The sequence below is a fragment of the Anser anser genome (genome assembly GCF_964211835.1).
Source record: "Anser anser genome assembly, chromosome: 7".
Classification (NCBI taxonomy): Eukaryota; Metazoa; Chordata; class Aves; order Anseriformes; family Anatidae; genus Anser; species Anser anser.
In genome coordinates, this window is record NC_139727.1 from 5,056,750 (window position 1) to 5,079,744 (window position 22,995).

Below are 22,995 nucleotides of genomic sequence, written 5' to 3' on the forward strand. Positions count from 1 at the left end.
TTCCAGTATGAATCCCTCTTTATTTCATTTTCTTTCAATTAGTGGGCTTATCCAAAAAATACATACTGAGCTTCTACCAGCCATTTCCAGAGGAGTTTCTCAGTGCAGCTACAGCTAAGTCCCCGCAGCATCTGTGCCCCATCTTCAGCTTGGGCAGTGTCTCTGGGTCTGGCGACAGGAGACAGGCCCCGAGGGCTCTGCTTCTCTGTGTTTGTCCCTCCCTAGCTGGAGGTCCAGCTCCCGAAGCTGCTCGAGGAAGCCGGAGTTGGGGCAGATCCCTCTGTGTGAGCGTACAGCCTGAATTGCGTTGGTGAGGGACATGTTCTCGCAGATCATTAAGAAGGCAAGGACAAGAGTTGCGGATCGACTGATTCCCATTGCGCAGTGAACTAGTACTTTGCCTGGAAAATGGAGAGAGAGGTTCAGTTATACCAGGGGGCCAAGTGGTGGGGTTCATGGAGCTGGAGCAGAGCCCAGAGCAGTGCTGATGCTGGGGCTGAGCAAGCAGGTGTGCACAGCCTGTCTGGGCAGAGCTGCTGTGGCACTGGTAGGACATAGTAGGGCTTTTAATGGCTGGGGACAGAAAGTTCATACCTGCATCCCAGCATCTGTGGTTGTGCCTGTGAGTTTTGGGCTTAGCCCTCAGCCTGGTGGCATGCAGAGGTGGCAGAGAAAAACGTTCAGAGCTGCACAGCCTGCTTGTGGTGGGACCCAGGTGAGGGGGCACGAGCTTTGGGGCTGCACAACCGCCCCCTCTGCCCTCTGCTTCTTGTGCCCTGTGCCCAGCCTGTCATCCCTGGTTGTCCCTGCTTGCTCACCCATGGTTTTTGGAACGTTGTAGTTGCTGGTGGATCTTCAAGTGAGACAAAAATATCCCTGTTGGATGATGACACTAGATCCAGCCAAAAATCTCAGACTGATTGCCCCTGTCTCTCTGGGTGTTAATTCTGGATACTTTGTGCACAGCTTTTCATCTTAAATCCCATTTTGTTTGTGATAGAGTATTTATTTAGCAACTGCTCTGGTTCTGACTAATGATGATCACATAGCCACATGCTTGGAGAGCGGGAGCATGTGTTGTAAAAACCTACTCTGGGCAGCAGGTTCAGAGAAGTGTTGATTCTGCAACGTATGTGACACCGCCACCTTTCGTTATCCTGGCATGAGGAATCTGAGCTCAGCCCTAAAGATAGACATGTCTTCAGGAGAAATAAAGGGACAAATATAGTCTCCAAGGAAGCAGCAAAAACAGCCCTGGTGCCAGCAGAGATGGACTGGGCATCGAAACCTCTGGGGGAAGGAAGAAGTCTTTGAATGTAATGTAAAGTTTTGCAGACCTCAGACCCAATCTGCATGGCTCTCTAACACACTTGTTCCCATGAGGGTGCAGGTATATCGCCTCTTTTACATGTGCAGTGTTTATTCCACAGCTAGCCTTTTTCACCATGCACAGAGGTTATGATAAATGCTGGTACACTGACAGTAAAATGACTGTTGCAGATAAATCAGTCATGTGAAATGATTTGATTAACGTAAAATTGCTCTAATGAAAGCAGATTTGAATTTACTATGTGATTATTTGCAGCAAACAAATTGAATGTTTGACTTGAGTCAGGAAACAAAAGCTGTGTTGCTCTTCAGCTCTGTTTACAGGCTCAGAGCCGTATCCCTTCTCAGGAGCTGTAAATGGGTTAAGTGACACTGAACCCACCACGACGTACTGTGCCTGAGCAGCACTCAGAGCACGTCTGCAGCGTGTGGGCTGACTGCAGTGACCTTGGTACCGAAGCGTGGCGTCAGCCTCCCACGGGAGGCAGCTGCGCTGCGCCTGTCCCAGCGCTGCGGCTCGGTTTCCTGGGGTGGCTGCTGGACCAGGGCCTGGGAAACAGCACTGGAAGCCCTTGCGAGCAGCCTTCACAATGGCCATTGTGGTGCGTGTCCCCGTCATGGGATGGGCAGGGAGGTTATAACCAGATCTTCTGCACCGCAGAAGCTGTGCCACAAGCCAATGTCCTCCAACTCTGCCCCCCCCAGCCTTTGTTTTAACATATTCTCCAAAGAGAAGTTGGACTGAGCCCGCATTAGAAGGCCATGTTGCAACCTTCTCTCAGCGTGTAACAGGATCCCTTAGGAATAATGGGATTAACTGAGGAGAAGTGGGGGCATTTAGCTTCTGGCATTATTAAATCTTGCAATCCTTACTTGAAATGTTGCACCGCGCATCTCAAGCTACTCTTTGCACAGGCAGACAATGACTGTCATCTGGCTGGGATTTGTGCAGAACAATAACACTTGGTTTTTAACAACGGATTATGGATATTGTATCCAGCTCATGCCTGCTGTAACTCTACTGACATCAAAGGGTTTGCAGTAGGGATAAAGTTTGCACATTCAACTTTGTTGGCCAAATTCAAGTTGGGAAATTCAATGTAGCTGAACAAATTAGCCATTAAAACACATAATATCTTATTGTCCTTTTGCTACTCATCATTAACTGAGCTAAATGTCCCGAACTAGCCCTTGCTTCCATGCAGGATGGATTCAATTTGGCTTCAGACCAGGCTCTAGCTCCGTCACCCAGAGCGAATGCCCCAGCTGCCCTCGCTCCTCTGGGTCCAGCAGAGCCCCGCTGCCAACCAGCAGCAGAGCTCAGCGGGGCTCTCCCCACTCCATCTTGCTTTCCTCATCTCTCGTTATGTTTTAGCCACCAGCCTGTAGCCAGGTGCAGGACCAGTGGTCTATTTCTCGATTCACCAATGTCTATGTTTGCACTTCTTTAAACAGCAAGAAGCCTGAGGAGAGCTGTAAATGGCAGCCTGCCCCTTCTTCCCGGGCCTCCCAGAACAGGTAAGGGCTGTCATCTCCTGGGGAGAGGCAGCTTAAAGTGAGGCACGGGATGTCTCTGTGGCAGAGAGAGGAACCCTTTTCTCCTTGGTTAAGCTTCTTTTGTAACCAACAACCAACAGCAACAAAAAGGAAGGAGAGGGAGCTTGGCTCTTCATTTGCTCCAGTGGTGTGGAAGAAGGGAAATGCCTTTGAGAGGGTTTACAATTTCAGTAAGTTAATGGGGGACTTGAAACCTGCCTGTTTTAAACATGTTTGGAGGGCAATAAAAGGATGAGCTCCCTACTTGGGAATCTTTCTCTTTTAGTCTGGTGCTTTCAACTATGCTTTCAACTGTGTGCTCAAGTTTGCTTTTCCTCCCCTTTTTGCTAGACTTCATCAAACTCTGCTGATTTATGCTTAGGTTTAGCTGCTCTACCAAAAAATGCCAACTACACAGATGCCCATGCAAATGGGCAAGATTGATATTGGTATCACTGAATATCTGTTCAGTTAAGACAGAAATCTGGAGTAAATCCAGTGTGCTGCACTCTGGACTTGAGGAATAAAACATCAGAATTTTGCTTCAAGCATGATGGGAGAACAGTTCTTACTTGATTCTAATGAGTATTTGATTCACAGTTTTAAATATGTTTGTGGCTTGTGTAGTCTTAACGTTAACTTATCCTCCCAGGTAGAAAAAAGATCATTTAATTTCATTAAAAAAAAAAAGAAAAGCTGAATTTGCTAGTAGTAGTTAAGCAGCAGTCTTAAATGACTTCTCAATCAAACAGAAGTACCTCATTACATCCTGAATTTAATATGAACAGGCCTCTTGTCACCTGGTATAATTTTTTGTTCAGTATCACTGCTTATAATACATTCGGCTTTTTTCTCTTCTTCTAAATGATGTAAGTAACAATCCCCTCCCTGTCTCATCCCTTCACAGGTCATGGATATTTAGCTGCTAAATTTCTGTACTTCAGGAAATTATGCTTCTAGAACATCTTGTTTATATATTTTCCAAACTGTTGTACTTTCCTTAAAATGATGAATGTCAGCAACAGCTGGACTCTATATGATTGAATTTCACCTTGTCTCCGTTCCCAGAGCCCTGTTTCCATATGGAGTTCAGTAAAGCAATATCTAAAAGCACAGGAGTAGGGATAAATAGGAACTCTAGACACTATGAGTTCATTGTGTTTGTCTTGAGCCCTGACTTGTTCTGCGTTCATAACTTTGAGTATTTGGGTATGCATCTTGCAAAACACTGGTTTTGCTTGCTTTTGTGGCCACTGTGATTCATCTGTTGTTTTCTGTCTTTTGTCAATCAACTTGGAATTATTATTATTTTTTAAACTCCTTTTGCACATGCATGAGGAGATTTTGGATCTTTCCTTTCCCTGGAGCACCACCAATAATGACTTCAATTGTAAACAGTATATGCTGTACTAGGCATGGATGCAGATCCAAGTTTCCCAAATACGTTAGTGGTTTTGATATCCAAATGCAACCCTCAATTCCACAAAGGCAAGTGCTTTCTATCGGGGTGGATTATGCACTCCAAACAGCAGTAAACTCGTGTATCTAGCACAAAAGTGCAGTTTTCTGTTACTGTGTCTCCCTTTCCTAACTTGTTCAGCGTAGATCTCTAGATGTATAGATCAGATTTTTTAGATGCATATCACCAGGCTGGGGAGTTAAAATTTCAGAACCCTCACTGGTATTAAAGCTCACTATGATGTAAGCAAAACAGTCTGCTGAGTGCATGACTAACTATTCTCTTCATAAATCACTTTTCAGTAGGCAACTATACTGTTCTGTGGCACAGTGGAGACCTGACGTTGTGAAGGCTTGTCCTTAACAGGCACAGTCTCCATTAGCTCCAGGTCTCTGGCATCATATCTGGACAGTGTTTAGCAAGTCCAAGGATTTTGCCAGTTATCTTCCTATTTCAAGGTTATTTCTTAGCAACATTGTAGTGTTATCTCCTGACTGTTTTTTACCAATAAAATGACATTTTCCCAACTGGTTTTATCAAGTCAGGAGACTTGGTAAACAAGCTCTCTTCAACCAATTTGCTTCCTAGCAAGTTCTTTCCTATATTGTGTTCTTAAGACTTGCATAGATTGTTGTATTATGTTTTTTTTTTTTACACAATCCCAGCTTTTATTTTAAACTCCATTACTAATTTGGCAAGATCAAGTGCATGCATCTCCTCCTGGGTCAGGATGTCCGTATAGTTAGTATGGGATGTTTGCTATTCTGTTGTGTTTTGGTAATAGAGATGTTAAGTAGCAATTCCGACAGGGAAAACCTCTTTGAATGCTTGTTCAGTGCACCCTCCCTGTTTTATCTTCAGAGAAAATACGCATCTGTTCAACTGTCTTCTAGTGCTTTTTTCCTTCATGCACAAAGACAACATGTAAACTGCAGGAAGCTCACACCAATATGCAGTTTTCAAAACAAGCAAGCAAATAACAGCAAAACACACTCAAGTGACACCTGCCTTCCAGCCTTCAAGGACGTTCATGCCCTAGGGTGAGCCACTGCCATGCCATGTTCCCTTGCTCGGGGTCTGATGCCCTGCTCTGTGCTGGGAGCACAGCCTTGGCTTTCCTACCCCGAGTCCTGCAGAAGTTTTGGGGGATCTCTGCAATAACTAGTTTGCTTCTGAGCAGGAATATGTGAAGAGGAGATGATGTGAGCCATTCCTGAGGGCTAGAAATAGACTTCTACAGCAGCATGGCTTCACTTCTGTCCTTTCCCGGACAGGGTAATAATTGCAGTAACAAGGAGCTTACAGTCTCTCTACACCTCGTGTCATCAGCTTCCCAGACTCGCTGTGGGAGTCTGGGAGGCAGGTGTGACACTGCTTGGTTTGTGTATCTCCATTCTTACCTACATCTGCAGGTGGTTAGTTTATGCTGAGTACTATTTGATCTCGCCCTACTTGGCTCCTACACCAAGGAGCATGCCAAAGGTACGTCACATGCACAGATGATCTAGTTACCTCTTGGGGAGTTCAGTGCCGCTCTTATGTACCGAGCTACTGGGTAGAAGTAAATGCTGAGATCAAAGTTGGGGTTGTCCTCTGCTTCTACTCCATAGTAATCCACAGGCAGGTCTTTGTAGAACTTGGGCCCGGTGTCTATGCGAAATCGCCCGGCAGCGGCATTCACAATGTGAGAAATGCCCATTTGGCTCAGCTGAGCTTTGTCACGAGCGATGTACCTGGATGAAGAAAGGTGGTTTGTATCGTCCTGCTGCATTGCAGTGCGGGATAAAGCATGCTGCTAATGGTGCAGTTTGTTACAACAGCCGGTCATACTGGCTGTTTTCTGACGGGTTAGTTAGGTCCAAAGTGTCCACAAAAACGTTTCAAGACAGAATTGTCTTTTTAAGAAACTGGCTGTTATATTTCCTACATTTCCATTTTTTTCCCCAAACATCAGCTTATGTTCTTCTCAGATAAGTAAAAATAAAAAGGTTGTAGTGATGAAATACTTGTGCAAAAACTGTTTTTCTGGTTTGCTCTCCCACCAAGTCACCTCTGCTGAGCATCCGTCAGGTCAGGGGACTGATGCCATCTGGCAGTATGAAGTGAAAACCAGGGGGTGTTTGTTTAACATGGCCCTGGTGCGACCGCCTTCAGTAGTGATGCTGTGGCCCCACCAGGCTGCAGCAGTGTGGGCCTCCTGTGCTAAAGCAGGAGGAGAAATCAGGAGGGGGAGTGTTCTCCTGGGGGGGAATATCAGGATGCTAAGTTTGCTGTGGAATCTAAAGCACAGTTCATCCTTGCTCAACAGTTAGACTTACTGTGAGGGGTCCCCAGATTAGTGCCTAGTTCTCTTTTTAAATAGAGTGGAGGATTTGGTCAGGGATAGGGTGGGGGCTAAGAGTTTCATCAACACCTTCAACCCTTCTCTCTCTCTTACAGGTCTCCCATGTAAAGGTTTGGCCAGACTTCATCCACGTGCCCAGTGGGGTGTGCCCTTGTCCAGAGCAGGCACCGCAGCTCCTCCAGGGATGGTGTCTCATCACTGCTCTGGCTTCGCCGAGTCCAGCTTGAGGCTCTTCGTATGGTGGGGCGCAGTAAGTCCCTGCTGCACAGCGAGTCCCAGGCCATCCTGAAAGGGGGAGGGCAGAAATTCACCACCAGCCAGAGACATTTCTGAGGTCATCCTCACTTCTCCTCACCTTCCCTCACCCCTTCACAAAATTTGCCCAGGATTACAATAGTGAGCTCTTTGGGGCAGAGATTATCTGTCTTCTCTGTTTTGAGATTTATCACAGCAGAGGCCATGACTGGAATTTGCGAATACTGTTGCAGTTTAATCCACGACAGTCCTGTGGCTCGTGTGGTCCCATGGTGGGGTTCAGACAATGACTTCGCATGCAGCATGTGCTTCTAAAATAAATTCTTATATTATTATGGCAAATTGGAAGCTAAAGCTTTTGCAAACTGCTAGGCTCAGGTACTCAGTAAGCTTATTTTGATCTGATTACTCAACACTTTTTCCTAGATTTGTCAAACAGTTGATTATAACTTCATGATTATGTTTTTAAAGTTGTGTTGTTTTTTTTTTCCCTCCTTCCATAGTAATAGAAACTTTCCCTCTTCCTATTTGGAATTTTAGACACTATTGTTACTGCAGCAAAACAGGCATGAGAGGAGTTCTGCTTTTATGGACAGAGGTAATGCTATGGAAAATGTATCATGTAACTGTAGCTACTCGGTGGGTATACAAACAAGTTATGAATTTGATATGCTGCACTTTTCCTTTAACCTTGCAACTAGAACTTGCTTATATATTCTTCATCTAAGTTGTCTTTTATAATTTGTAATCAACAAGCTGAGCTGAGTTGAATAGAATTGGGCATGCAAAATCTTATTCACAGGCTAACTCTGAATTGTCTGATTCAATACAGGAAACCATAATGAGTATTTTGGTTCTTTCTAATGGTAGTTACCAGCCATACTTGTTGTCCTGATGACAAACATTCATGATAGAAAGAATCTGCATGAGTAAGTTAGAGTGATTCTAGCTGTCATTCATGAGCATTCCTATAGGGTTTTTTATAGGTTGTTTCATTTGCATTCCTCTGCTTTCCTGAAATAAATACTTTAATTATGAGGAGAATTTTATTTTATTTTATTTTATTTTATTTTTAGAAATCAATTTATCTCTGGAATTACTCTATTTCCATGTGGTACATTTATTTTGAAATAGTAGTTCCATGTGTTAGATGCAGATTTGAGCTGTTGGGAGGATTTTTGAGGAGGAGAATAGAAACTGCATTTTTACCAGAGTTCTGTTTTAAGAAATTATTTTTAAAAGTCTGTTTCTATGTTCTAAAAACTAGTCAAGTATCTGCATTGCAGAGATATTGCAAAGTCTGTCAACTCAGGCAGCTTTAGACCAGCAGTATCTGTCTAGGACTTGGATGAATTTGTAGTCAATGAGTCAAAATCTTGTTCTGCCATTGACTGCTGAATGTGCTTTGCGCAAATGATTAGAGGGGTGGTGTGGGGTAAAACAGTACAGAACAGCAGACCTGAAACCTTCCATCTCTGTGCTGAACAGCTGTCATGTACTAATAGGTTGTATTTACGTTTAAGCACATCCATTGACAATTTTTTTCGCAACCAAAAATAGCTGTGGTGAAAGGTTTTCCTGGTGTCCCATCAAGGCTCTTTCACTAGCCCTAAAGTCACATTTTGATGTCATTTTGTTTAAAAATGTCTATCTTCACACACACAGGCAGAGAGAAGTTGAAGGCTAGCCCGCTTTGGGAGCTTTTGGCACCTTTATATTAATCCACTGTTTCGCTGAAGGAGAAACTGGCCAACCAAGGAGAGAGGGAAGCAGTGACCGCTGTGTTGGTGTTAGGTCAGTGAACGCCAGCCAGAAGCCACCCTTTGGCTGTGCCCTTGGGGTGACTCGCCTTGCCACCCAGCTGTCAGGGGGGCACCCTCTTATTCCAGTACACCTTCTTCTGCCACCTTCCCAGGCAGTCTCCTCCTTTTAAAATACAGTATGTTTTCACCAAAAAACAACGTTCCCAGGATGGTCTTGTATTGTTTGTGTTACAAAGAGCTCCACTCTGGAATGTGCTTCCCTCCCAAATGTGCATATCTCCTCCAGTGTCAGCTTTTACTGTGAAAACAAAAGCAGATGTTCTTGCCCATTTCAGATGGCTTTATGCAAGAGGAGGCATGGAGGCATTCCCATGCTGGAACGGACATTCCCCATCAATTTTGATAGCTTCTTTGATACTGGCCACCCTGATGTCCCTGTACCAGCTCTGCCCCGGCTCCTGTTGGTGATCCCAGACACCTGTGTGACTCTCTGATCCCACACAGGAGGACTGCAGCAGAAATGGGACTCGCATTTCCTGTGTCCTGACCACAAGGCCATCTGCCAGTTCATTAAAATGTTTCAGGAATAACAGCCTCCTCCAATCCTTCCCACCTCATAATATCTGCAGCAAATGTTCCCCTTTTTTGATGTATCTCATTCCTTGCAGTGTGGCTAATGACCACTCTAGGGCACTTCTCACTCCCTATAAAGCTGCTTTCAACTGTTTTGGGTTTTGTTCCTTATTTACTGCTGCCTGTTATCCCTTCCTCTTGCCCTCTCCACTGTATAAATACTTAGATTTTCATGTTACCTTGCCTCAGCGGACTGAAGGCTGCTGTCAGCCTTGCTTTGCTAAGCTTTGTGTGAGCAGAGAATTACAGGGCACTGACCAAGAGTGCTGGTAGTATTGCTGTGTTTGTGTGGCCCTTCCAGGAGCTGTGCTTTCCAGGTCCATAACCCCATCCCTGTATCCCCCATGCCTGGGGGGGACAGCTCTGACGTATGGCAAACCCTAGGAAAACTGCTCTGTTGGAGATATTTTTTTTAAAGTTGTCTTTCTAGAAGTGAACATAACTGTGTAGACAAGGCGAGAAGAGGCAGTGTGTGCTTCGCTTACTGCATGGATTCCAAAAGTTGTGGAATAATGGTTTTCTTTGTAAGGTGGGTGTGCTGCTTCAGAACTATGCTAAACTGACTTTGAGCTGGTGCTTGCATTGATCTTGTATTCAAGCTAAGGAATTTACTCCTGTTGAAATGCAGACGTGAACTGCGGAAGTTGTGTATGAAACTTAGTCCATCTGCAGTCTGGTCACATTTGTTCAACTGGAGAACAGAATCGGTTCATGTAAACTCTATGCCCAAGAAAAACTAAGGACTAAGGCTCAAATTTCAAATGTGAAATAATTGGAACTAACAGGCTGTGAATGATTCAAAAGCAGAGAAGTCTCTGTAGGACTATTCAGTTAATATGTTGAATAATGAATGCGCTGAAAAAAAATCACAGCTTTCCATATAAAATTTACAGACAGGAAAACAAGGCATTTTTTTCTGAATAAATGACTGCTCAGTTCTAGTGTCAGTCTAACTTTTTAACTCACTAAATTTATACATGCAAGTGTCATTTACTGAAATGCACATTTTTAAAGAAAACAATGATATGAATAAAATTGCGTAATGTTTTATAAGGAGTATGAATAGATTAAAACAAATTAGTATGAAGGGAAAATTATTATATGTAATAATGTGGCTCTTCATTTTAAAAATATGTTTTTAATGAGTCTCAGCTTAATTCCTCTCTATATTTTTGTGGTGAATTTATTTCTGTGAAGTGTCATATGAATGAGCAATACAATTTTAAAATGCCTGCCTCTGAATGGTATTCCTATGAAATATTCCTGATCTTTGACCTACTAGAGTTATATTGTAGTAATTATTATGTATTAACATAGGAGAAATTTTACCATTATATTTAGATTAATTTTGGACTGGTTTGTACTACAACTGTAATTTGAGTTCCAGTGTGTAATAAAATTTCCTTAATTATGAATAGCAGGAGAATTGCCATCAGATGCCTATCACAAAGCAAAAGGTCATTCAGATGGCCTAGCAACCTAGGCGCAGGCTGTGCATGTCACCGCACTATGCCCCTCTCTGTAACCCCCTTTCTGAAAACCAGAAGTGACTTTGCAGCAGTGGGACTAAGAGAATGGCCAGGTTGATGGTTTGTTGCTGTGCAATGTTTAGGGAACATCCCTGGAAAAAGGGAAAGTGGTCCTGTGAGAGGTCAGAGAATATTTCCTTGTTGTCTGATTAGGCTTCCTCTCTTCCTGTCAGTGGATGCCTCTTTGGGCTGTATATGCTGTGAACGCTGTGGTTATTTTTCAGTTAATTCACTGGCTACAGCCTTCTCCATAACATAATTAGTGCTGTTCGGTGCCATGCTGAGGAGAGGGCCTTTAGAGACCGATCCCGTAACAGTCCTTGGAATCCTTTTTGAAGTCCTTTTATCCAATTTTCCAACACCACAGTATTTAATTAAATAAGAAAAAAATCAAATGTCAATGCAATTTTACCATTTGGCAGTACATTGGTGCGATATCAAGCTGAGAGGATGGTGTGTAGGCTGAGCTGGGACAACATGAAACCCTGCAGCATGATGCTGTGGGAAGTCAGAAGGGAAAAATAACTCTTATGTCTAGGATATCAAACTGGCATCCTAGCAGAAATCCCTTATATCCTTTGCTTTTCCTTACAATTTTCCAATGCCAAGATAACGGAGAGATTTTGGTACAATAGAAGGATGTCAGTGCTCCCATTTCAATGATGTTTGCAATATTTTAATCATCCCAGGTATTTTATTAGCTTTTGTGTATGGGTAGAGCATAGCTGTTTTCCCCTAGCTTTAGTAAAAACACTTTCACATTTTTAAATCTTGAGAACAGAGTGCTTTGCGTCCTGTGTTGTTTCTTTTTTTTCCCTCAAGCTGGTATGTGCTGTACCCTTGTCATCTGGAGATATCAGTCTGCCTGCACTTCAGATAGACTGTTTGATTTGCGATGGTAAAAGACCAGGCTGAAGCCCAGGGCTTGGCCAAAGTAGGTCATGTCAAGTTCATGCCTATCGTGTATTCAAAACCATAAACGTTTCTCAGAAAGCCTATCGGAAAGATTCCTCCAAGATAACATATGTTTGAGAGAGGGTTTTGTGTTGCTGCATCTCCACACAAATGACAAGTATTACTGTCATCATTCTTTCTTCCTTGGTGTTTAACACAATAGTCTCACTGGAGTCATAATTTATCAATTGCTAGGAGTGCTGTGGGATATAGATGGTATGAATCAAATACAGTGATGGCTGAGGTAAAGCTGTCTGGGCTTGAAAGCTGTGATAAAGGCAGTTTCCAAGGAAGCTCGAGGTATTTAAGTTGCCAACTGTTTGTAAGAAAATCTCTCCAGCAGCTGGAGGATGTAATCTGAAGAGCACTTCCAAATTTAGTAGAGGCTTCCAGACTGACAGCTTTAACTGAGCTATACGTTTAGGGTAAGGCCACCACTTGCCTTGGTGTGACTTAGCGAAATCCTTTCAGATGGCCTTGCTCTCAGCACAACATGCAGAGCCTGCGCTGAGGAGCAGACTAGCCAAGTTGGTTCGTGTCTGGGACAGCTTTGAGCAGCACAAGGAAGAGGAAAACATCTGCTTGTTCCTCTGCTCAGTGCTGTGCTGGTACCAAATTCCCTGTCCCAGCTGGAGAGTGACTGTGACACTTTTCCTGTGCCCAAGCAGAACTTCCCTCCGTGTGACACCCAGGGAAATTGGCAGTGTTATTTCTGATGTAAAGCACTACTGAAACGTAAGGAAGAAATTAATCAACCCATCCTGATTCTCAAATATGCTGAATTTACCACAACTTCCACTGATGTTATGGGTAGCCAGGCCTCAGAAGCCTCAAAAATGTCTGTGTAATTTTTTCATAGCAAGGCTGTGGGCCAGCCAGCAGGGCTCAGACCTGATGGTCTTGACTGTTTCAGGATGTACAGCAGCATGGAGGCCCTGAGGCAGGGTGGCCTCATTTTCTTCTCTAACTGTAGTATAAAATATTCTCTTGTCATCAGCTGGTTAGTACACTTGTATTTACCAACCATGTGTGTGGCTCCTGATGGTGGCTAGTCAGAAACAGCCACCCTTTCCCTGGCAGCAATATTCGCACTGAATGTGCAAAACCTGGCCACCTGCTGATTTTGCTAATTTTTTCCTGCATCTTGCATGTATATTTGTTTTATTCTTTAGCCATGGGAAATCATCTCAGTAGAAATATTGCCCACACTACAGCTTTGACTGGATAAAAGAGAAGTGAAAAATATGGGCAGCTAAATAGATTTTCCCTGACTCACCCCTTGCTCACTGAATGGAAAGCCAAAGCTTTCTGGACACAGTTGTGTTTTTGTAATATAAATGGGATCCTAACAATGTCTCTGAGTCAGAACACAGGCAGAGATGGGCATACGGAAAATGCTTTACAGAAACTACGGCTGATAGGTGGCACCGCCAGCAGGACTGCCCAGAAAAGAGGAGAGACCTCACCCACCCCAAGCTCAGTGAGAAAGGCTTGGAGAAACAAGGCTCACAACAATCCCACTGAAATCAACAAGCCTTTGAGCGGTTTTGCAAGGCATCTTCAGTATGGAAAAGAAGGTCCCCAAACTATATTTTGTCAGGGTAAACACATGAGTGAAGTGTCTTTGGGAAGGTGGAGAGGTAAGAGGCTAGAGGAAGGTACATTGGGCAGGGATGTGCTTGGAGAAGCAAGCTTTGCTCGTGCAAGCCATCCCTCTGGCTTTGGTGGAAATTGTAGGGAACCATGGTGACAGAACTGAGCTTCTTCTCTGCTGCTTAGTAATTTTAGGAAAAATAGATTAAAACTCCTTTTTTTTGTGTGTGTGTGTGCAGCTATTTTGGGCCTACTACAGTGTAATGAATAATTATGGAGAAGCTGTCAGAAGGTGTGCACAAAAGTCAATTTTCTGTGACTTCTTCACCACTGAAGATTGGATGTACTTTGTTGCTGAATTGGACCCTTTATTTACTAGTTACAAATTTTGTGCCATTTTAATAGTGTGCATTGTAACTATTTAAAGCTGTGCATTAAACAGGCCCAGACACTGTGTTAACAATCTGCATGTTACGATATATTTTTTGTAACTGTTTGTTATAGCATCAGCTATTACGGATTTATTACTAGTGCATTTTAGGTGGTGCTTTACAGTCGTTTAATTACAGTCATCTAGCAGTCGTTACATAAATATGCATCGAGAGCAAGAACCCCAGTGTAAGGTGACCCAGAAGGCTTTTACCTGCCAAGACCAAGGTTCAGGCCCTCAGGTGGCAATGATATCATCAGCGTGTGCAAGGAAACACAAACATTTAAAGCTGTGCGGGGAGCTCTGTTCCTCCCTGCTCTAGGTGTTCATGAAGTCATCAGCTGGAGCAAGAGCTCTGTAGACCTCTAAGGACCTGAACTTGGCTCTTGGCAAGCAGGCAAAAGAAAGTCAGTTCCTCTCCGTCCTGTGTCCCAGCAAAGATGCCGGGCTTTTGGCAGCAAGCTGCAGAACTGGGCCATCCGGAGCCCCTTGGTACTCCTCTGCTCTCAGCTGCTAAGTGCATCCTTACACCCAGTAACCCAACCTGGTCTGCTGGAGACCTGGAGGCATTGCATGTGACCCAAAGGCAGCAGCTGGTCCAAAATGCATCTGCCACCTCTGTGCCACTGGTCACTGCAGCAGCATGCTCGTATCTGAGGCTCTCTAGCTCCCTGCTGGGCTACCGCTCCTGGATCACATACCATTGCTAGTGTCCTCTGCAATGGACCTCAGCCACCAGACTTGACTGGTGATTGATTTTGACAGTCTGTAACACATTCATCCATTCAGTACTGGTATTTTTTACACCCCATTGAGAAAACACAAATCCCATTCTGCAGTATGATAGTGCTAAACAGCTATGTGCTACGTTCATGAGAAACTCCTGCTATTCTTATGCTCCCACTCAAAGACAAGCTTGCCTAAAATTCAATTCTTCCTGCGTAAGGCTGTCTCTTCTCCTGTGCACAAGGGCTGTTAAATTGCAGTATCGTTGCCTCCAGCAATGACTTGCCTGTGATGAAAACAGTTATTTTGAATGGGTAAACTGTGGTGTTTTTTGTTTGTTTGTTTTTCTGAGAGCACCCTCAGATTACTGAAACATTTCTGAAACAGAGATTGGCAAATGGATGCAGGTTGAAATCAGGAGTAATGTGTGCCATTTTGTTTTCTTATTGGAGCTGCTAGTAACCAGCTGGGCTGTCTGGCTGACCTTTTTTTTTTTTTTTCCTTTGGTACAAGCACTGCAAAGCTGTCACCCTTCCTGAGCAGCACAAATCTTGCTTGGTTTTTCCTGACTGTTAGTAATGTTCCACCAATATTTGCAGTCCGCAGCTGCAGAGAGCATGGGGTGCTCTCGTTACTGGATGGTGTTAGTACAGCGTGACCCTGCAGAGAGGTACAAGCTTAGGTTTGTTCACAGATTGCCTGAAATGTGCTGTGTCTGTTTCTCTGAAGCAGATCCAGTGTACTGAAGGCTCACGTTTGTGGCGCATTTCAGCCGCAGTGCTGGGGCTGTGTGGGAGGCAGAGCCTGGCAGTGCTGCACACTGCAGGGTAAATCCATGTGCACCCTGGCTGCTGGGCATGCTGCATCTAGCTTCATGAAAGAAGGATAAAAGATCACCTGGGAGTTGTTTCCAGTCTCTTATCCATGATTTTATCCATCTTGGGATTTGCTTATTGGTGCATGTTCTTAATCTAGCCTGATCTAGTTTTCCTAGGTCACCTCTGGTATCCAAAATGATCTGTGGCAGAAGTCATGTGTATTTCTGTGTCAGAGGCCAAGGATTTCCTGTGCCGTGCCTTGTGCAGAACCCCAGCTGTTACACAGTCCCTTCAGTCGGCGTCCTGTGTCCCCACCAGAGTTTAGCAGGCCACATCTGAAGGTGGATGAGGCCGCTGTAACAATAAGTACTGTAGCAGTGTCTTCCAGCCCAGCACTGGAAACATCAGGCTTCAGAATTCAAAGAATCCCATTACAAATGAATGGTTTCTGCCTCAAGGATTTAACCAAAAGGATGGCACAATGCAAAGCCCTTTTCCCCTGTGACTAGCAATGGTATGTTCTTCTATCTTAAAAACAATATGCTGCTTTTTTGGGTCTGTTCTCTTTGGGGGCATTGACAGCTTCTCTGCTCTTTGTTCTTGTCCTGTGGTCTCTACCAGCACCATGAAGAAGCTCTGTGTGACCCACTTGCAGGGACAGCTGACGCATATCCCTGTGCTGGCACAGTAGGAGGGCCTAGCAACCTGTTAGAAAGGAAGATGGGAAACAGCAGGAGGTAGGCACCCGCAGTTCCCTGGTGTTTCCCGAGCACTGCAATGTTTTCTGTAGTTATCACAGTGAGCCTGTGAGGAAGACACTGCTGTTCCCACCACACAGGTCAAGATGGAAAAGAAACGCTGGATTTTTCTACATGTCTGCATAGGCCTGAGCTGGGAGGGAAGCCAGGGGTGGAGTGCTGCCAAGCACTTGTAGTGATAGCTGAACCTGCTTTACCCACTGTAATTTTGCTCAAAAGCTCTGCCCACCTCTAGTGTGTCATAGGCAACTTATATTGAGGTGAAAGTCATGGTTAAGTTTGGCCTTCTGTGGGATTTCTTTCCAAAAATTATGCTGAGCGATGAGGTCTTCTAGGGATGCTTCAGCAGACTGGTTTTTTGCACTCAAAATAAGTTTCAGAACATGCAAAAATCAAACCGAGGACACAGAAACCTTATTTCACCACGCTGTGCTCCTGATACCTTTCTTTCAGTGTTTGCAAAATCCTTTATCATCATACTGGAAACCAGCACTAGACCTTATAAAATGGCTTAAAAACAATTGCAGTAAGGGCTTCTTCATCTTTCTTTCTCTCACCACAGCCTCTCTGATCTGAGGCTTTCTATTAGTGTGATAGCCATGGCAGGACTCAGAGAGACTTGGAAGGCTAGTTCCAGAAGCCTGTGTTTCTCACCAGTATCTTCTGGCAGAAAGACAGACCACAGAGCTGATAGCAAGCTCCTGTTGCCCCGGTTTCTGTCTGGAAAACTAGAAAGGATAAACACCTCCTTAAGCACTATAAGATAGAAATAGAACAAGAGAAAGGAATGGAAATCCTCTCATAATGCAATGGCTAGAAGCAATCCAGCTGTTTTTTTTAATTCGCACCATGAGAGCTATGGTCAGTCCCAGTGCAGGCTTGGCCACCTGTCAAATCAGGTTTGTAAACTAAAGCTTATTGGAATTTGACACTCTCGTCTTGGAGCACACTGGTATGGATCAATAAAGGCTCCTCCTATAGCAGTGACACAACATGTATGCTACCCATGCAGTCCCAGATGCCCCCCATAAATCATTAAAATACTGGACAGTTCTAATCAGACCCTTTGGGGTATAACGTAATATACTATTTGAGAGCTAAAAACAATAAGTCAAGTTAGTACAGAGGTCAGTATGAGACTGAACAGATATGAGACTTGCTGGGTGATGTGTGTGCAGTCTAAGAGATGCAATGGAAAGAGATGAAATCCCAAGTCAGCTATGCAAATTGCTTTCTTCTCATTGTAAAATCTCACTACTAAGTCTGCTGAAAGGGAAAAAAATCATATTCCGTAGCACAGCTGATTTGAGGTGTAGAATTTCCCAGCAGTTGTGTTAGCTCTTGGGATCACAGGTATTTCTAATCATTTCTCCTTTACTCTTTTACCATATTTCTAAAGTAACAGGACAGAACTTGTTTTCTTCTAGAGCTGGAAGCCAACTAACCATTAGCAAAAATACAAAAAATAATTCAGATCCCATTAGGCAGCTGCTGTGTTTGCACTCTTCAGCTGTGCCTGGGACACGACAGGCAGCTTTGTGAGGGGGAGGTTGCCTTGCTGTGCCCAGGTGCTGGGAACTAGTAACAGCCCATGTGCTGCAGCACTGCTGCACAAACCCAAACAATCAAGGCTTTCTCATTGATACAAATAAGGTCAAGTCCCATCCACATGTTTCAAGTGTTTTGAGACAACACAGTGCGGGGTATAATCAATCTCCAGGGACAGCATGTAGCTTGCCCACCATAAACGTTATCTGGCAAAGCATAATACTAAAGGCTAACTCGCTCATTCATGGTGCATCTGCATGTACCTTTGGTTTCTTACCTTGTATTTAGAAGATAAATACCAAATAATTTTCTCATCTTACCTTAGGGCAAGGACAGTCTGCAATGCATGTTGCAGATGCTAAGGCTACATAACTCTCAGCACTGCTGTTTAATTTCCCTTGTCTTCCCCTGCACTTTTCCCTCAAACCTCTCTATGTTTAGCCTAAATGGGGCAGAGCGTTTTTAGAATCTATGCAGCAGAATAGCATGGCACCTGGGTTTTACCTATGGAGCTATCTTTATGGTAGTGGTCTGCAGGAAGCGATGTCAGAGGCCCCAGCTGTGGTAGCCTCCCTTCACCTGCAGAGGCCAGAAAAAGATTTTGCTCTAATCCTTTCAAAGCTGCTGTTATTAGAGTACAGGCTTTGCCATGGGGAGATGCGTATCGTACGAGCTCTTGGGGCTTGTGCTGGTGGTTCTCAAGGGTGGGCTCAGCTGAAAGGTTTGGAGGGCAGTGCCAGGAACAGATCTCAGACCTTGTCTTTGGTAATGCAAACCAGTAACCCAGAAAGTCACCATAACACAGTGAACAAAGTCACCACGAGACACTGGTATTAAATAAAAGCTAACGAAAACCAGGGCAGTAAATAATTGGTGGTGAAATGAGTGGAATTTGGCCTGCTTGAATGATGTACCAACACCTCCAAACTGGGTGCATACGCGGGGCAAGGTGACTTAATGTTGTATTTTGTTTCTAATTAGACCTAAAGCAAGTCTGAATTTGTTTTAAGCCTGGTGGAGAAGTAGTTGAAACGAAGATGGAGATGCAGTAACCAGTTCCATCAGAGGTGTAGCACAGCTTGATGCAGGAACTTAATGAAGATTAGTTGGTCAACAACAATCTCCCAAGCTGCTTAATGTGCTCTCTATTTAATTTGCTCTGCTATTGTAGTAAATTTGAAGCCCCCAGGTCACACTCGGCTTTTGTGGCTCTTCTGTGGCTCTCCTGCAGTGTCAGCAGGAAGCATGAACCGAAGGCTTAGAGCCTGGACTTGAGCAATGTGTATTTCTCTTAATGAAACCCAAAGCCAGGTGAAATTTTTGGGAGAGAGGAAACAGGATATGGAGCCCCTTTGGGGGCTGGGAGGTGTTCATAACACTCCGAAACTTGGCCCACGTTTCTTTTCTCCTCCCTTTCTGCTCCACAAAGGGTTTGTATTTTTTTTAGACAAACTTGGATCCATCACATGTTGTGAAAGAACCTGCTGGGAAATTTGGTGATTCCTGCTCTCCAGGGCAGAGGAAACGTGTTTCTGGTTTGTGTTTTTAGGAAAGTAGGAAGATGAAATTCAAAATGAAACACAGCAGATGGGAATCTTGCAGAGACAGGCACTGGGAAATGTTTAGACAAGCTTTGTCCCCAGTCCTTGAGCTCAGGATTTACCAACTATACCGTAGAGAGACTTCAGAAAGACAATGAAATGCATTTTGGCTTCAAATACTGTTCCTCCAGAATCCAATGAGAGTTGTGCACATGAATCTGAAGGCAGAATATAGCCAGCAGTATGGGGAATAGATGTAATGTGAGAAACTCTCATGCTATATTATTATAGTCTGAATTGTTTCCATCATTTTGGGTTAAGTAATTCCCCACTATCCATCTCTGAAGTGTAAGCAGTACAGCCTTGATGTGCCCCAGGGAGAGGAAGCAAACCAGCCTTTGAATCTTTACCCAACCTTACTGCTCATATTTTGCTTTCAGTGAATAACTGTTCAAATCCTTTAATATTTCATTCCCATAAAAATATATTTACCAGGGGTTTTTGTGGCAGCAGTGAGGCTGTGTTTATTATTTTAGGAACACAACACGACTGGCTTTAGAGAAAAGACAAGGCAGAAGCACAGAGTGCTCCAATCTATCAGAGAACAGCATGTTTTCCACCTGTTGAGGCAGCAACCACAATAACAGATGCACATAATAATTAGCTGTACCTCAAAGGCAGCACCAAGTCCTGCACCTTCTGCTCCCCACCTAGCAGACAGCTTGATAACAGAATTACAAAAGAGGAATTCTGAGAGAGTAGAGTAGATAGTGTTTTGTGAAGAACGAAAGAGCAGCTCTTATTAAAGAGAAACTGGAAGGTGCAAGATGAGAAGGAAAGATCTGAGACGCCATAATGCTAAAAAAGAGTGGAGCTGAGGAACTCCAGGAGCCTGCCTTATTTTTAGCATAGGGGCCAGGTTTTTGCAAATACCTTTTCCAAGGCTACTCTCACGTGTACTCTTACCGTGTGAGCTGATTTCTCCCGATGACTAGGCACCCCACACACCTACTGCACCCACTCCTTTCCAGAGATGGATGCCTCCCAGTGGCAAGAGGCTGTAGGACAAGGGTCTCAGTACATGGCACGATGAGCAAGTGTGACCCAGGGCTGGGGGCCCTGTTCCTCTCCTGCTCCATGCTACCTGGCGCTGGGAGCACACCGGAGCTGTGCTGCCTTCTTGTTTGCAAGTGCCCCAGAGAATCTGGTGTAAGAAAGAGGGCTGGGGACAGCGCAGGGAGCGGGGGTGCAGAGCAGGTGAGACACCCTTGATCTTCACTACTAAACTGCTGGGGGCTTGCGAGGCTCCCCTGCTCTGGATACCACGCTGGAAGAGGTGACATTTTGCTGGGTGAGGGCTCCCAGAGCACATGAGCTTTGAGGTGATTTGTACTGCTGTAGTCCTTTATGTGCAGAAAGGAACAAATACTTCCTTGCAGAGATTTGCAGAGGAAGGGAATGATCTCAGCCCCGATTTAATCTTGACAGAAGCAGATGATGAGAAGACTGTGTGCTGAGTTGGAGTTTTCCTTTGAATTCCTATGGTGGTGAAGGCAGAGTTATAAATAGACACAGTATCCTTTTTACCCTGGTACAATTCTGTCTCCAGCTCCCCATATAGACAGCAAGTCTGCTGGTAGGTATTTAGCAGGAATTAATTTAACCCAGTCTTTTCTTTCTGTACTCTTTTACTCCAAGCATCCCAAACATATTTCCTCAATAAAAACGTTTAGAGGAAGGCTGTTGATATTAAAAAATCCCACTTCTGCCTGAAAATTCTATCCTGGTTATAAATAAACCCTAAAAGCCCAAACTATAAAGAGTATTAAAAAAAAAAAAAAAAGGTAAAAAACCTCTGTTATTGTCTACCCTCTCCCAGCCTTCTTAATTTTTCCCCCATGTTTTGTTTTTGAACTGCACAGCATTTTACTCATAATCTATTTCACATTTTCTCCAGTGTAGCTGGTTCGTCAGTTTCAATGACTCTTGTGCACATCATCTGAGAAGTAGAAAACCTGTATACAGCACTTCACGACTATTATCTTAATGATGTATCTTTAAGAAATTTCAGTATGGACTAACATCTATAACAAGAAGATGGACTGGTATTTATAGCAAGAAAAACTCTCATTTAAGCATCTTTTCCAGCGAGGGCTCCTCACCGTGGGAGTCCAGCTGGAAGGCGAACTAGAATTTCACAAGTATTGGAGTACCAGCGGCAGTACTCTGGCCTAGCCCTGCCCATGTCCCACTGCCGGCGGAGGCGAGGTGGCTGGGGCAGGTTTGCGAACAGCGTAAAGGTACTTGCCTGGTGGTGGGCGAAGCTCCTGCACGGCCGTGCCTCGATTTACCTTTCTTTGAGTAACACCCCTTGCCTTCCTCCTAACCTCCCTGCTGCACGCACAGCTTTCCAGCCTCTCTGTGTTCAGTTTATTCAAAGTCTATTTTTATTTGTGTTAATTATAAACCATAATCCCCCACCCTCTTTGGCCCCGCAAGCATCAGCCGGAGGGAGGCAGCTGGCAGCTGGAGGCCGTTACGCAGGGGGATGAGGACTGGGGCTGGGGGGCAGAGGGGCTGGGGGCAGAGGTGCCCGGGCTGCCCTCACCTGCACCCCGAGACCCGTGGCCGTGGGACTTCGTCCCGGGTGGGTCGTGCCCGGTACCCCCGGGCAGGGCGGCTCGCCTGGTGCCGCGGCTGCCCCTTTTCCCTCGGGTTTCCACCCGGAGCCGGGACGAAGCGTCCCGCTGAGCGGCCTGGGGCTCGGAACCCGTTCAGCGGCTGAGGGCCCGGGATGGAGCCGGGGGTGGCCGCGGCCTGGCCCCGCTGCTGGGCCGCGCCGTGCCGAGGGCTCCACCTGGCGGCGCCGCCGCGGCTGTGCGGAGGGGGCTGGGGGCTGGACGCGTTCGTGCCGCTGCTGCTGAGAGAAGAGGGGGGATTTCTGCGGGTGGGAGGGATGAGGAAAGGAGGTGCTGGGGCTGGGGGCACCTCTGCAGCCTGATCTGCCTCTGGGGGTGGTGTCCACTCGTTCTGCAAAGTGAAGCCTTCTTTTTTAATTTTTTATTTTCTTTAATTAATTGAGATGCACTTATCGCATTTGGATTTGGGTCCGAAGTACGCTTTCAAGATGATTGCTCCTATGCGCTGTGCTTTTGTTGACCTCGTAGAGCAGCCCTGGAGCTCAAGAGCAGGTTTCCTTATGCAGGGAACTGAAGCAACGCTGTGCTCCAGTGCTGCTCTCCTGCTGCCCAGGGATGTTCAGTCCACAGGACTCATCCAAAACAAACCCCCCTGAGATCCTCTCACCGTGAGAACCAGGTCCGCAGTGCCAAAAGTGCTGATTTGTGCTCTCGCTCCCATTGCGTGGTCTACGTAGCAAATGTAGATGCTGCTAGAGACTTTTAAAGGGCACTGAGTTGTCCATTAGGAAGGCAGAAATCCGCCTTTCAGACAGCACTGGGAATGGCAAGGCATGTTTTCCCTCGTTGCTCTGCTGCTCTTGAGCAGCCGGCTCGCCATGGTGGGCAGTATTCATGCCTCTGTGTTCCCAAGTGTGGTACCGGGAATGCAAACAACTGCCATCCCTGAGCTGGCTCTGTGCTCTGAACATTTGTCCACTGGGAACCAAGAGCCAGATGTGCCTCTCATAGTTTCCAGGCAGCACTGATCCATCAGATGACAGTAGCTATTGAGCACTCCTATGGTGGCCCAGAGACACAAAGATGAAAGTCTGATGCCTGTCAGCACCTCCCTTGCTGTTCCTGTGTCCCTTCAGTTTT

At 45.1% G+C, this 22,995-nt stretch overlaps 1 protein-coding gene across 1 annotated transcript; it reads right to left on the bottom strand.

The window, feature by feature from the left end:
* Positions 1–22,884, bottom strand: LOC310902729 (dual specificity protein phosphatase 13B-like). The gene is made up of 4 exons (XM_083844707.1): positions 21,525–22,884; positions 6,762–6,953; positions 5,837–6,057; positions 1–401 (listed from the first exon to the last, which is right to left on the bottom strand). Exons 2-4 carry the CDS (start codon positions 6,950–6,952, stop codon positions 145–147), a joined length of 669 nt encoding a protein of 222 aa, XP_083700833.1. The 5' UTR covers position 6,953; positions 21,525–22,884; the 3' UTR covers positions 1–144.
* Between the last annotated feature and the right edge of the window lie 111 nt (positions 22,885–22,995).